The sequence below is a fragment of the Halichoeres trimaculatus genome, unplaced genomic scaffold (genome assembly GCF_033239565.1).
Source record: "Halichoeres trimaculatus isolate MK-OKI-2021-1 unplaced genomic scaffold, fHalTri1.1 fHalTri1_scaffold_23, whole genome shotgun sequence".
NCBI lineage: Eukaryota > Metazoa > Chordata > Actinopteri > Labriformes > Labridae > Halichoeres > Halichoeres trimaculatus.
Genome location: NW_027437201.1, coordinates 15,183,892 through 15,196,485, shown reverse-complemented (window position 1 = coordinate 15,196,485; position 12,594 = coordinate 15,183,892). Strand labels below are relative to the sequence as shown.

Sequence of the window (12,594 nt, the reverse complement as noted above, 5' to 3'; positions counted from 1 at the left end):
GCACCTTTAACACTGCTTTCTTTCAGAATGTGCAGCTCGGGCATGCATAAATCCTGAATCCTGAACTCTATAACGGAGCATATCAGTCAACTGAAATACACTTAAATCTGATTGTTTTCTAACCCTCCTACATCTAACCTCGGCCTAATCTCTGATTTTACTTTATTGACTTGTACAGGAAGGAGTGTGAGCCAAATATGAGGACAAAGTTTATCACAGCCCATTTAAAAGTCAGTCTGAGGAGAACAAACACAAAAACTGTGTATTAAAGTGAATGTTGAAGAATAAAAGCCTCAAACAAGGTGAAGAGGGCAGAGTTTATTGATCTCCAGCTCTCTCCAAATGCTTCGGGAAGGACTGTGTGAAGCATGATAATTCATCCAAACTCTGACCCCAAACCTTCTCTGGAGCTCTGACTCTGAAATCGAAAAGTTGTGACATCTCCATAAAAAATGAGTACTTTTAATTTGAAATCCAGGGGTAAAAGCAGGCACGTCCCATTAAACACTGATAAGAAATGACAATTAAAAAGCACATCACTTTAATTACTGACAAGTGATAAAATATTCACATCAAATGACAGAGGCGTTTGCGTGCAGAGGAGACAATTCCCATCAGCGGCACTAAGCTGATGAGTGATGCTGGCAAGGTGTATATTTTTAAACTGCTCCATCATTTGCTGATGAGAGGATGGATGGATGGATGGATGGATGGACGGATGGATGGATGGAGGAGGTTTTATGATTATCAGGTAATCTCTTCAGAAGAGACACTCTCTGCTGCATGAGTGAAATGGGACAAGAGAACTGTCTGAAAGAGTTAATATCCTAGCGTCACCCTCAGAGGTCGACTACTGCCGACAGTTTGACGCTGTAACCTTTTAACTGTCGCTCTTATGGAGGATGAGACCTGAGAGTTATTAAGTTCTTTATTACCCTCTCCAAAGTCATATTCTCCATTTATAAACAAATATATCTTTATATAATACTCTTAAATCCAGTGAGTCATCACTTGTCTTTGTATGTAATGACAAAAGTGGAGAACTGAGCAGTAAGTCAGAGAAATAAGCTGTTATATAACCAAACACTTGTCATTCTCCAAGTCGCAGGAAAGTGTCTGTGAAGAGCTTTTATTCCAGCAGCTGATGGCTGCGGTTACAGACCACCTCCTCAGAAAGAAGCATCTGTTTTAATTTTCTGCTGTCAGTCCCATTGTACGAATATTTTTTTGATTAAATGAAGATCAGACTAACTTCTTAGTGCAATGCAGATTTACGCTGACAGAAGACAGAGACCGTAATCGTCCCGGCTCTTAAGAAAGAAAAGCAATACTTTTTCTATTCAGTCTGAGCAAACTGAGGCAGAAATAAAGCTTCATTTCAAATCTGATCACATGTATTGTTTATCTGCACAGAGGATTTCTGAAACATAATGACATTATTCAGTTTCATCCGCTTCATTATTCCATGTGTGTGTTTATCTTAAAACACTTTGACACAGACATTGTAGTTTAAAATTTAAATGCAGGGTTTGTCCGTCTGAAGATAAATTCAATATACACTGTCTGGCCCTAAAAAAAATTTTCCACCAAAAGAAAAAAAAGAGTCACATACTTTAATATTTTGTTGGACTGCCTTTAGCTTTGATTTGCATTCTCTGTGGCATTGTTTAGATAAGCTTCTGCAGTGTCACAAATTTATTTCCATACAGTGTTGCATTAATTTTTCACCAATTTAGCATAAATCGGTGTCAAATAATGACTAATTAATTATTAACAGCAGAATGCCAGCATTCCACCGGAGCAAAAGTATAACTTTCAAAAGACATCTAAACTTACAATATGTGAGTTTTAATTTAAGCCGGGGCACCACCCAATTTTGGAGAAAACAGGGAAACTTTAGAAAGGATTACTGTAAGAATTTTGTGATTTAATAATTCATAGAATTATCAACTATCAAGTCTCGATATCAAAAGGTCGCTACATCAGTTGTGAGTTCTTTTGAACGGTGTACAGAGGCCGTTAATTTCAACCACACAATGACAGAAAGCTATTTCTTTATTTATGAAAAGGTTATTTGCAAACTAAAAGAAGAAATATGTGCATGAATAAATGAACAGGTGAAAGATATGGAAGGATAAATGCATAGATGGATGAAAAGTGAAACCAATAGTTACAAACTGAATAAATGGGCCAGAAGGACATAAACCACCAATCTAATCTAATCTAACCCAACCAAATCTCTGGGGCATTGACCACGATATACCAGTAAATGCAAGATTGCCTCACACAAGTTTAGAGGGTCTGTGCAAAGCCTTCTCCAGCACATCAATCAATCAATCAATCAGCTTTATTTATAGAGCACTTTAAATACAAACAGAGTTTGAGCCAAAGTGCTGAACAGCAAGGAAAAACCCAACAAGAGCCAATAGCATGTATAAAACACCAAATGATAAAATAAAAAGGGAGACAAATGAACAGTGTAAAATGCTAATGTGTCAGGGCAGCACAAACACATTAGACACAAACTTCCATAGCCATTATTAGATGGAGTCATGGCCATGAACGCACACAACCACAGACAGCAGCTGACAGCACACACTCATCAACAGACACAGATACATACATACACACAAGTTCTTCTGCAGGAAGACATCATAAATTATGAAAGGAAATAAACTCATGAAAAAGCAAGAGAATAAAAGTGAGTTTTAAGATGTTTTTTAAAACAGTCCAGGGAGCCAGAGGATCTAATATGTAATGGGAGTTCGTTCCACAGCCTCGGTGCAGCAACTGCAAAGGCCCTGTCTCCAAGGGTTTTTTTGTGGGACCTTGGTACAGTGAGGAGTTCTTGGTGTGATGATCTGAGGGGCCTTGCAGTGCTGTACGGTGATATTAGCTCTGTAATATAGCTGGGAGCTGTGTTGTGACAAGCTTTGTAAACAAACAAAAGAATTTTGTACTGAATTCTAAAATGAACAGGCAACCAATGAAGTGATGCTAATATAGGTGTTATATGATCCCGTTTTTTACGTCTGCAAAGCAGTCGGGCTGTGGCATTCTGTACAAGCTGTAATCGCTGTATTGATGCTTGGTTAATTCCAAAATACAAGGAGTTACAGTAGTCAAGTCTGGAGGATATCAGGGCATGGATGACTTTCTCCAAGTCTTTATGTGACAGAAATGGTCTGATTTTTGCTATGATCCTGAGCTGAAAAAAACTAGATTTGATTACAGAACTGATTTGTTTGTCAAACTTTAAATTACTGTCAAATATAATTCCAAGGTTCTTTGCATGGGGTGTAATGTTTTCTGATAGGTGACTGAGGGAGTGCAGGGTGGTTTTTGGGGAGTTTGTGGGATGAAAAACTATAATCTCAGTTTTGCTATCATTTAATTGCAGAAAGTTGTTTGCCATCCATACCCTAATATCCTCCAGACAATTATCGAGGTCTGAGGGACCAGAGTGGTTATGGGGGTGAATGGGCAGATAGAGTTGAGTATCATCTGCATAACAATGAAACGAGATATTGTAATTCTGAATGATTTTTCCTAAAGGAAGCATGTATATGGAGAACAACAGGGGACCAAGGACAGAGCCTTGGGGAACTCCACAAGAGAGATCAACGGGGGAGGAAGAGGAGTTGTTAACTGTGACTGTAAATGATCTTTCAGTAATGTATGACTTAAACCAGTCCAGTGCCAAACCAGAGACTCCTGCCCAGTGCTGCAGACGATGTAGGAGGATGGAATGATCGACAGTGTCAAATGCGGCACTGAGATCAAGGAGGACAAGGACTGAGGAGAGGCCACCGTCACCTGACATAAGAAGGTCATTGGTTACCCTCAACAGAGCAGATTCTGTGCTGTGATTAGTGCGAAAACCAGACTGAAATTTTTCAAAGATGTTATTGTTAATAAGGTGAGGGGTCAATTGGTTGAGAACTATTTTTTCTAAGATTTTACTGAGGAAAGGAAGTTTTGATATTGGTCTAAAATTGTCAGGAAGTTGTGAGTCCAGACCTGTTTTTTTCAGGAGTGGGTGAACTATGGCATGTTTGAAGGATTTTGGTACATTCCCTGTGAATAGGGAGCTGTTAAAAATATTTAAAAGACTGGGACCAATCTCTTCAAAGACCTCCTTCAACAATTTGGAGGGGATTATGTCCAGAGAGCTGGTAGTGGGTTTGGAGCCAGAAATTAATTTGTCTAACTCTGAGAGAGAGATAGGCAGAAAGGAGTCAAGTATTGGTGGGGCCTTGGGTGGATGTACCAAAGCACTACCAGTTGGGGTTAAATTGTGTCTAATATTTTCAATTTTATCAATAAAATATGTTTTAAAGTCCTCACAGCTAATTGGTGGAGGTTCTAAGTTGGATGTAGGTGAAGGGTGAATAATGGCGTTGATGGTGCTGAACAGGGTTCTTGGATCATGGGAGCTTCGTTCTATGATTTTAGAGAAGTGTATTGTTCTTGCATTCTTGACCGCCTGTTGATATTTTAATAGAAGATCTTTGAAAATATTAAAGGAGATCTGCAGGTGGTCTTTGTGCCATTTACGTTCTGCTTTTCGGCACTCACGCCTTATAGATCTGGTATGATCGTTTAGCCATGGTGAGGTTTTGTGTTTGATTTTTCGATTTTTGGGAGGAGCAACAGAATTGAGAATCTGGTTACAGGACTGGTTAAAGATATAGAGTAGTTCTTCTGTGTTTAGTGACAGTGGGGTGGATTCCAAATGGGAGGTGGTCGGTGCTGCTCTAAATGCAGCAGAGAACTGGGTGGAGGTGGAGCTAGTGAGGATGCGGGAGTAAGAAGAGAGTACTTGTGTTGATGCAGAAGGAGTTAACAGTGAATCAAACAAGATTGCTTTATGATCTGAGACACAGACATCGATCAGCTCAAGATTGAGGGGGGTAAGACCAGAGGACAGGACTAAGTCCAGAGTGTGATTTTTGACATGTGTTGGGCTGGTAATCGATAATGTAAGATTAAACATCCCAAAGATTCTCAGTGGGGTTAAGGTCTGGACTCTGTGGTGGCTTATCTATGTGTGAAAATCATGCTCCCTTAACCACTCTTTCACAATCTGAGTCCAATGAATCCTGGCATTGTCATCTTGGAATATGGCCGTGCCATCAGGGAAGAAAAAAATCCATTGATGGAATAGCCTGGTCATTCAGTATATTCAGGAAGTCAGCTGACCTCATTCTTTGAGCACAGACTGTTGCTGAACCTAGACCTGACCAACTGCAGCAACCCCAGATCATAGCACTGCCCCCACAGGCTTGGACAGTAGCCACTAGGCATGATGGGTGATCACTTCATCTGCCTCTCTTCTTACCCTGATGGCCCATCACTCTGGAACCGGGTAAATCTGGACTCATCAGACCACATGATCTTCTTCCATTGCTCCAGAGTCCAATCTTTATGCTCCCTAGCAGATTAAAGCCTTTTTTTTCCCAGTTAGCATCACTGATTGCTGACTGACAGTGGTCCGCCTCTACCATCATCAATGCAGGATCTTGGTAAAAGATTGATGCAACAGTGGCTGGAAATAAATTGTGCGACATTGCAGAACCTTATCGAAACAAAGCCACAGCGCATGTGTGCAAGGCAATGGGATGGTCCAACCAAATATTAGAGAGTGTGCAACCTTTTTTTGGCCGGGCAGTGTATTAAGCAAATTAAAAAAGGTTGAGCAAGTTTAACCCTTTACTTTCCCCCACACACATACCAAACAAATACACACACACATAGAAAGCTGTTTTTGACAGACATATTGAGTCTTCTCCAAGCCGGTGAAAAGCTGTCTATTTACAGCTGCAGCATGACTGTTGCCACGACAAACTGCACCCCAGCTGAATATTAATGAGACCTGGCCGTCTTTGAACAGATACATTCTGAATTAATCATAATTAGCCCAAATGAAATCTTTCAACATGTTGCATTTTCTCTCTCCTCTCCTCCGTGCAGCTAATCCCTCTCTCTTCCTCTCTTTTTTCCTCTCTTCCTCGCTGCTTTCCATTCTCCATCTGTTCCTGAGAAGGCGAAGTCATTGAAGAAAAATAAAATCATTTGGCTGTCCTTAATGTGTTTTGATTTTCCCATTAGCAACCCAGTCATTCTTCCTCACACGGGCAGGAGCATAATTAGTGTCTTTCATCTGCATAAATTTGGCCCTCTGAACCTCGAGCATATCGATCAGGCTTGAAAGCACAGCCTTACCTGCACATTACGGAGCCCTCAGCGGCAGCCGGTCGCCGTGGAAGCAGCCTCTTTATTTCCTGCTGCTGTTCTTCAGAACCACTTCACTTTTCAAACCCTGGCTGGAGATCTGACAGGCCCATTTCGGCGTCCTGCCATGTCTAATACTTAATTTGATCCCGTGTCTTCTCCGAGTGATATCTTCCAACCTAAGATGTCATTTAGCAGCAGCACAACAATTAGCATTAAATATTCACTTTTCATCATCCTCTCAGTATTCAGGCCTGAACAGTAGTCAGCAGGGGATAATTGGTGTCACCCAAAAACCCTCTGCTGTATCTTTAGACTGTCTTTAGAGATGCCAGGCAGAAGAGTTCATTTTAAATCATCATAGAGCCAGAAACATTTAGGTTTAGATTTTAGAGACCCATTGTTTCATACTCACAGATCACGTTGAAGCTGTTTTTTAACAAAAGTTGAAAATTCAAAATCTGTCACCTTGGAATTTCAAGTAACTTCTAAAAGATTTTCATTCAAGTTATTTTTCCAGGTTCCACTTTGTCAAAATTTGCCTCAAACTGTAACTAATGAAGGCAATTTCTGATTTCAAATTTCCCCGAAGTCTGGCACTGCAGTTCACAAATTTGGATGGCTGCAATTTTCTTTCTTCAAATTATTATTATTAACGGTAAAAACACTTTTTTGCACATCCTCCTCTCATGGAAAGTTAATGCTTGGTTTGTGTCCAACTTTTAAGTAACTGTTATGTTTTAAAAAGTCCAACTTGGAAAGTAAAAATCTCTCCTACTCAAATATGACTCCTTCAGAAACTTTACAAGTATCAATCTCTTTAGCTGATGTACTCTCCTGTATCATTACACCATATGGGAAGGGTGCTGTATATGAGATATAAAAAAAATTAAACTACATATGTTAATTTTATCTGCAAAAAATAAAAAAAATAGAGCATGAGCTTGGCCTTTTGGTCATCATGTGCCAATGTTGTCATGTCATTCCCTCTCTCTCTCTTGCAGTTTTCCAGCACCATCCATCATCCTATCCTGTAAAATCCCCCAAAATGTATATTAAAAGTAAAATAAAGTAATGATAAATATAAATATATTGATTTTAATTTTCAGAGTGAGTGAAATATGCATAAAAAATGTTTTTTCCTTGGTTGTTTGATGTAACTTATTTACCCAAATACAAAAGAAATTCACTCTTTTCTGCCTGACGACAGAGGGAAGTAGAAATAATTCTACTGATAACAACAACAGGTGACAGTATTATTAGTGTCGTTTGCGTTTTCTCACCAGTGTTCCTCTGTTAACAATATTTCATGCCAGTTATCAAAATCTAGCAGTATATAATTTCTCCCGTAGTTAATAATTTCATGTCATGATTACATGCTGAGGTTTCAACGTTTGAGAGGGCTCTGACTCAATAACATTGCAGGAATATTGATAACTGTTGAATCAGCTAATGTTAGCAACATGGATCAGTAACACATCTTTTTTGGGGCTTTTTCAACTGCAGATATTTATAGAAACTAAAACATTTGATTGTAAAAAGAAGACCAGCAAATAGGTGTGCAGTACTGCTTTTATCCACAGGGGGCACCAAAGTTGACACAAACTGAAAATTTGTCACAGGAGCTTTAAGTTTTCTTAGAAACACTGCACAAGTGAACTAAATATTTAAAACTTAATTAGTCTGAGAATTAAAATGAACAAACCCCATGTATCGTGAAAGAAGAACCAGACAAGTGGTGTCGCATTTATTATGAATGAGCTGTAAACAAGTTTTGTCTTTGATATTAGCTGTTGTCTAAGTCTGCATGCTGAAGCTCCACTCTTGATGCAGATCCAGTTTGCATCACAGTGAACGCTTTCCATAACCAACATGATAACTGAGTACAGTGTGTTAACCCCTCATACAGACTTGGTCTCCAGCCTACAAACTCCTCTCTGTATCTGGTGTCATGCTGTTTAAGCAGCCTGCGAGGCACAACTGCATGTTTCCAAGAATGTAACCAGATCATGATTTTAATAATTGCATCGTTTCCAGAGAAGAGTCACTCCCGATCATGTTGGACTGGATCCTAACATCTGTCTGCCCTCTGGTATCTGGAACCAAGTGCACAGAAAGAATTAGGGAACTTCTCAAACTTTAAATGCAAGAAGGAGAGAGTTTGTGGCTCCAAAACATCTTAGTTTACTTTTTCAGACACTTTTCTCTTGTCTGAGGTAATCACCACACCGAAATGTCACTTTTCATGGGAAATGTAGTTATTTGATGTGATCTTTGCCAGCTTGACCAGAGGTTGTTTTAGGTTGCTTGTTTTTTGTTTTGTTTAGCAGGATGTCAGCTCCACTAGCGCACAGTACCATTTATTTATTCCTGGGTCATGATCTGACGATATCTGACATGGAAGGATCAAAACACCAACACAAAAAGAAGCGATCAAAAAGTGAGCTGAAGGAGGAGACGGGTTTAAAAAGTGAAACGAGTCCCGAGCATCAATTTCCTTCCCCTCACCAGCAGCACTGAGTCCATTGTTGGCTGAATAACAATAGTATCTGAAGTTGAAACAGAATGCTCTATTGTGTGTTTCTAGCAGAAAGTAACCTTTGAAAGGCCCGTCTTAAAAAGAAGCAGCTTTACACCAACCCGGCCCACATGAAGGGAAAGAGACACCGGATGAGACTTGATGGGTAAAAGGATCTGGGTCACAGGGGATGGGCGAATCTGCAGGGATGTTCGTCTCTGATGTGGGAAAGTGGCACTTGAAAAATCAGCCTGTGTACGGTATTGATTGCCCATCATTCTTTACCTCCTGCCCAGCCTTTGTTACTCAGAACATCACAAGCGGGAAGAGATAAATGGAGGAAAATCATAGCATTAAGCCCTTACACCTTCAAAGGCCTCAACACCTTCAGACAAAATTCAGGGTTTTCAGAAGCTCATGCCAGAGAAAATAGCAGGTGGAGAGTGGAGGATGGAGTTTTCTGAAGTAGACTGTGTTTTTTATCATGATGCACAGCTGGATTCACTAGATGCTGCACAGGAAAAACCTTTTTAATGTAAAGAAGGGGTCTACTGTAAGCTTACATATTGATCATTGCTAAGCTGTTTGTACATGTTAGAATAAAAAAAAAACACAAACTGCTGACCTGTAGCTGCTTTACATCATGTCAGATCTGCTGAGTAACATCACATCAAACTCATCAATTTTATATATTGCTTGAAAACAAACTCTCTAAACATCTCCTCACTTCTCTGAGCTCATTTTTATTCCACTGAAGTGTCCAGTTTTTCAGTGTTGGCTAAGGAGGCTCGCTTCTTGCTGGAGTTTAAAGAAAAGTTGACACGTTTCCAAGGTTTCATTAAAAGAAGGCAGAGCTCCATATTGACATTGACAAGAGTTAAACCTACATTAAATATTCATGCTGCTCCTTCTTAAGGTTAAAGAGATCCTTCAAAAACATGTTGGATTAGAAGTGACAGGGAAGAAAATCCACAACAGTTAAGGAACATTGTCCGGCTTCTTTCAGTGGGGATTACACATCATTGGTCAACACAGCTGTCAATCAGTCTTCTGAAAACTAAACTTCTCAGAAGAATAAGCACTTGGACTTAGTATTAACCAAATATTAGGATAGAGACCATGTATGAGGAGCTTTAATCTGACTTTATTTTGATTTTAAAGTTGACACGTTCCATCGGCTGACCTGGAGGAGGTGGGTTTATGACTCAGCCAGCAGGGGGCGCTCAGCTGTTAGTAGTGGTCTTCGCATTCTAATAATAGACTTTGCACATCTAGTTTATGAGACAGTCATTTTGGGGACAAAACCATCAAATATTGTAAACAAAACTCCTGCTTGATTTATGACCCAAAAAGGAGATTTGACATTTGTATCGGAGGAGTTTGCTTGCAATCCTTGAAGTTCTTGAAGTTGTTACATCAGATAGAAGCCTTCATTTTGGGTCCTTAATGAATAAAATTTAAATATTATAACTCTGGATCATAACATCTGTCTTCATGCAATCCCAGCACAGTTGCTTTTGATTTTTAAATCTCACCAAAACAAAAAAATCTTGACACATATGCAAAATATGCTTAAAGAAGCACTGTTAACATATTTTTTTAATAACACAACTCAATCAGAAAGAAACAATGCACACAGAAGTCAGATTAAAATTGTGTTTGGTGCTTTGCATGGTTAATTTGTCTGGCAGCAGAAGTCTGAGTGTGTTTGTGAGGTCATGGTACAACAGGAACATGTCAGCCAGTGTTGTAATGTGGCATCGGTGGACACCAGGAGAGTGGAGAAAGCTGGAGGAGCTAGTTAAGGCTCTCGTTTTAGAAAATATGATGCTCAAGTGTTCAGTATGCATTATCATTAATTTTAAGTGTTTTATTGTCAGGACACAAAAAATCCTGAATTTTTCCCTTTTCTGCTTTGATGGGAGCAGAGACTAAAGAGAGCATCTTAGAGAACGAACAGATTGGAGGAAAGGCTGCTTGTCTTTATGTAAGTGATATTTGTTTTGTTAAATCTCTCCACAGCCTCTCAGTGAGTCCATCTTCTGCCTGTGTTCAGAAAATCCTCCTGCGTCTGAATCTGAAGCACGCGCCCCCCTCACTCTCACACCAGTGACGTGTTCCGTCTATCACAAACATTACTACAACCCTCAACACCACACTAGACATTCTCTGCAGTGCGCGGTGTTCATCCACCTGTGCCCCCGCCCACCTGCCCGCTCCCGCTTCCCAGTAATGCATGCGCCCATGGCCGCATCGCGCGCCTCGCTCCTGAATCCTAATTGACTGAAGTATGTCCATCTGAGGCGCACAGAGTCCGTGAAATGCTGTTTGTTTATGATCCCCAAATTGTGTTGGAGCAAATCAGCGTAAAAGCCCGATCCTGTCTCCGTCTTTCTTCTTCTGCACTTTTAGTTCTAAGCCCAGAGTCTCGCTGCAGGACACACACATCCTCTGTGCGTCAGAGCTCCAGACTTTCTTTCCTGTCGCAGGGATTCTGTCTCCAGTCGCTGTTGGTGTGTTTCATCCTCCTCCCATTAACACACTTCCCACATCTAGTTTCCCATTTACACGGACCGCCTCTGATTCTGAAGACTCCGTGTTTTAGTTTTGCCCAGGGTGTGTGGGATGGTGAGAGAAGTGACGCTGCGTCAAGTTTTGCATAGTCAGCCAGACGCATGACCGGATACATGCACTTATTGTTACAAATTAAGAGCACAGATCGAAAACAGAATTACCACTTTTTCAATTTTGTCTTTTTATGTTTTTAAAACTGTGTTTTCAGTATTTTTTTTTGTTATTGAATTGAAACACAGTCTTAAAATCCAGAAAAAACAGTAACTTTGTTTTCTCAGTTGATGTAGATAAAAGATTTGAAACTACAGTAAAAAAAAAAGAAGTTTATTCTTTTTGACTCCCTAAAATGTCCTTTTAAAATTTTATAGGCGGGGAAAACTCATAAATTCAGTTCAGCAGTGTAAGAGCTTTTCTGAAACGCATCCAAATCTGTAGGATTTTTCTTGCGTCCCTGTGCAGAAGACACGCACACTGAAGACGGTAAAACTAGAGCTTTTATTTTGTCATCGACTGCAGGAAGTCGTTTTTTCCCTCCATGAAACTTGACCCTGGTCCCTCGTAGTGATAGGCAGATCGGAGGCTCGCCACCTGGCGATGTGAGTTTCGGAGTTGCAAGGCGTCTCCAGGTGTTAGACCGATCCCACAGCTGTTCATTACTCTTCGCTTTTCTTCTCTCTCTCCACGCAGAGACTTTACTGAGACCATCATGCGTGACTCTCAGCGGTGAGAAACGGGACGCCCGCTCTGAGAGACGGCAGCGGATGGATGGATGTGTCCGTTCTAGGGCGCACTGGAATAATACAGTGAACTGAGGGAGGATCAGTGCTCCGCTCGGCTTTTTTTCCGGAGTTCGCCCTGTTTTTCACCAGCTCTGGATTGTTACATTTAGTGGTGGGAACGTGCAACATTTTCCCCCTGGTTTTGATCACCTGCTATGTTTGTGGAGTGGAAAATACCTGGTGGAAGGTGTACAGCGGGATCCAGCCTGGGAGGACAGGACATCTGCAACTGATAAAGCTCCGTTTCTCTCTTGTTTTCCTTTTTTAATCTGTGCGTAATGTGCGTGGAATGAAGACAGAGGATGGATATAATTTGGGAAATATTGATCATTCTTCAGGCCAATCTTATTGTCTGCATATCAGGTGAGTGATGGGCGTCACTGGGTTCTTTTTGCTGGACAGCAGAGAAAGCAACACATAAATCATCTTTAGCTTGTTTTTTTTTTGTTTTTTTTTCCTGTTTCTGTTCATTTTCGTTGATTTGACTTC

General features: G+C 40.4%; 1 protein-coding gene across 4 annotated transcripts in view; it reads left to right on the top strand.

Moving 5' to 3' along the window:
• Positions 1 to 12,594, top strand: part of ca10a (carbonic anhydrase Xa) — a 437,188-nt gene that overhangs the window by 216,379 nt on the left and 208,215 nt on the right. The window contains exon 1 of one of the 4 annotated variants that reach the window (XM_074663961.1): positions 11,870 to 12,468. The exons of the other annotated variants lie outside the window; for them this stretch is intronic. Coding sequence (XP_074520062.1) covers positions 12,408 to 12,468 — 61 coding nt within the window. The 5' untranslated portion in view covers positions 11,870 to 12,407. Of the gene's footprint in view, positions 1 to 11,869; positions 12,469 to 12,594 lie in introns of those variants that run through there. 4 annotated transcript variants of the gene reach the window in all.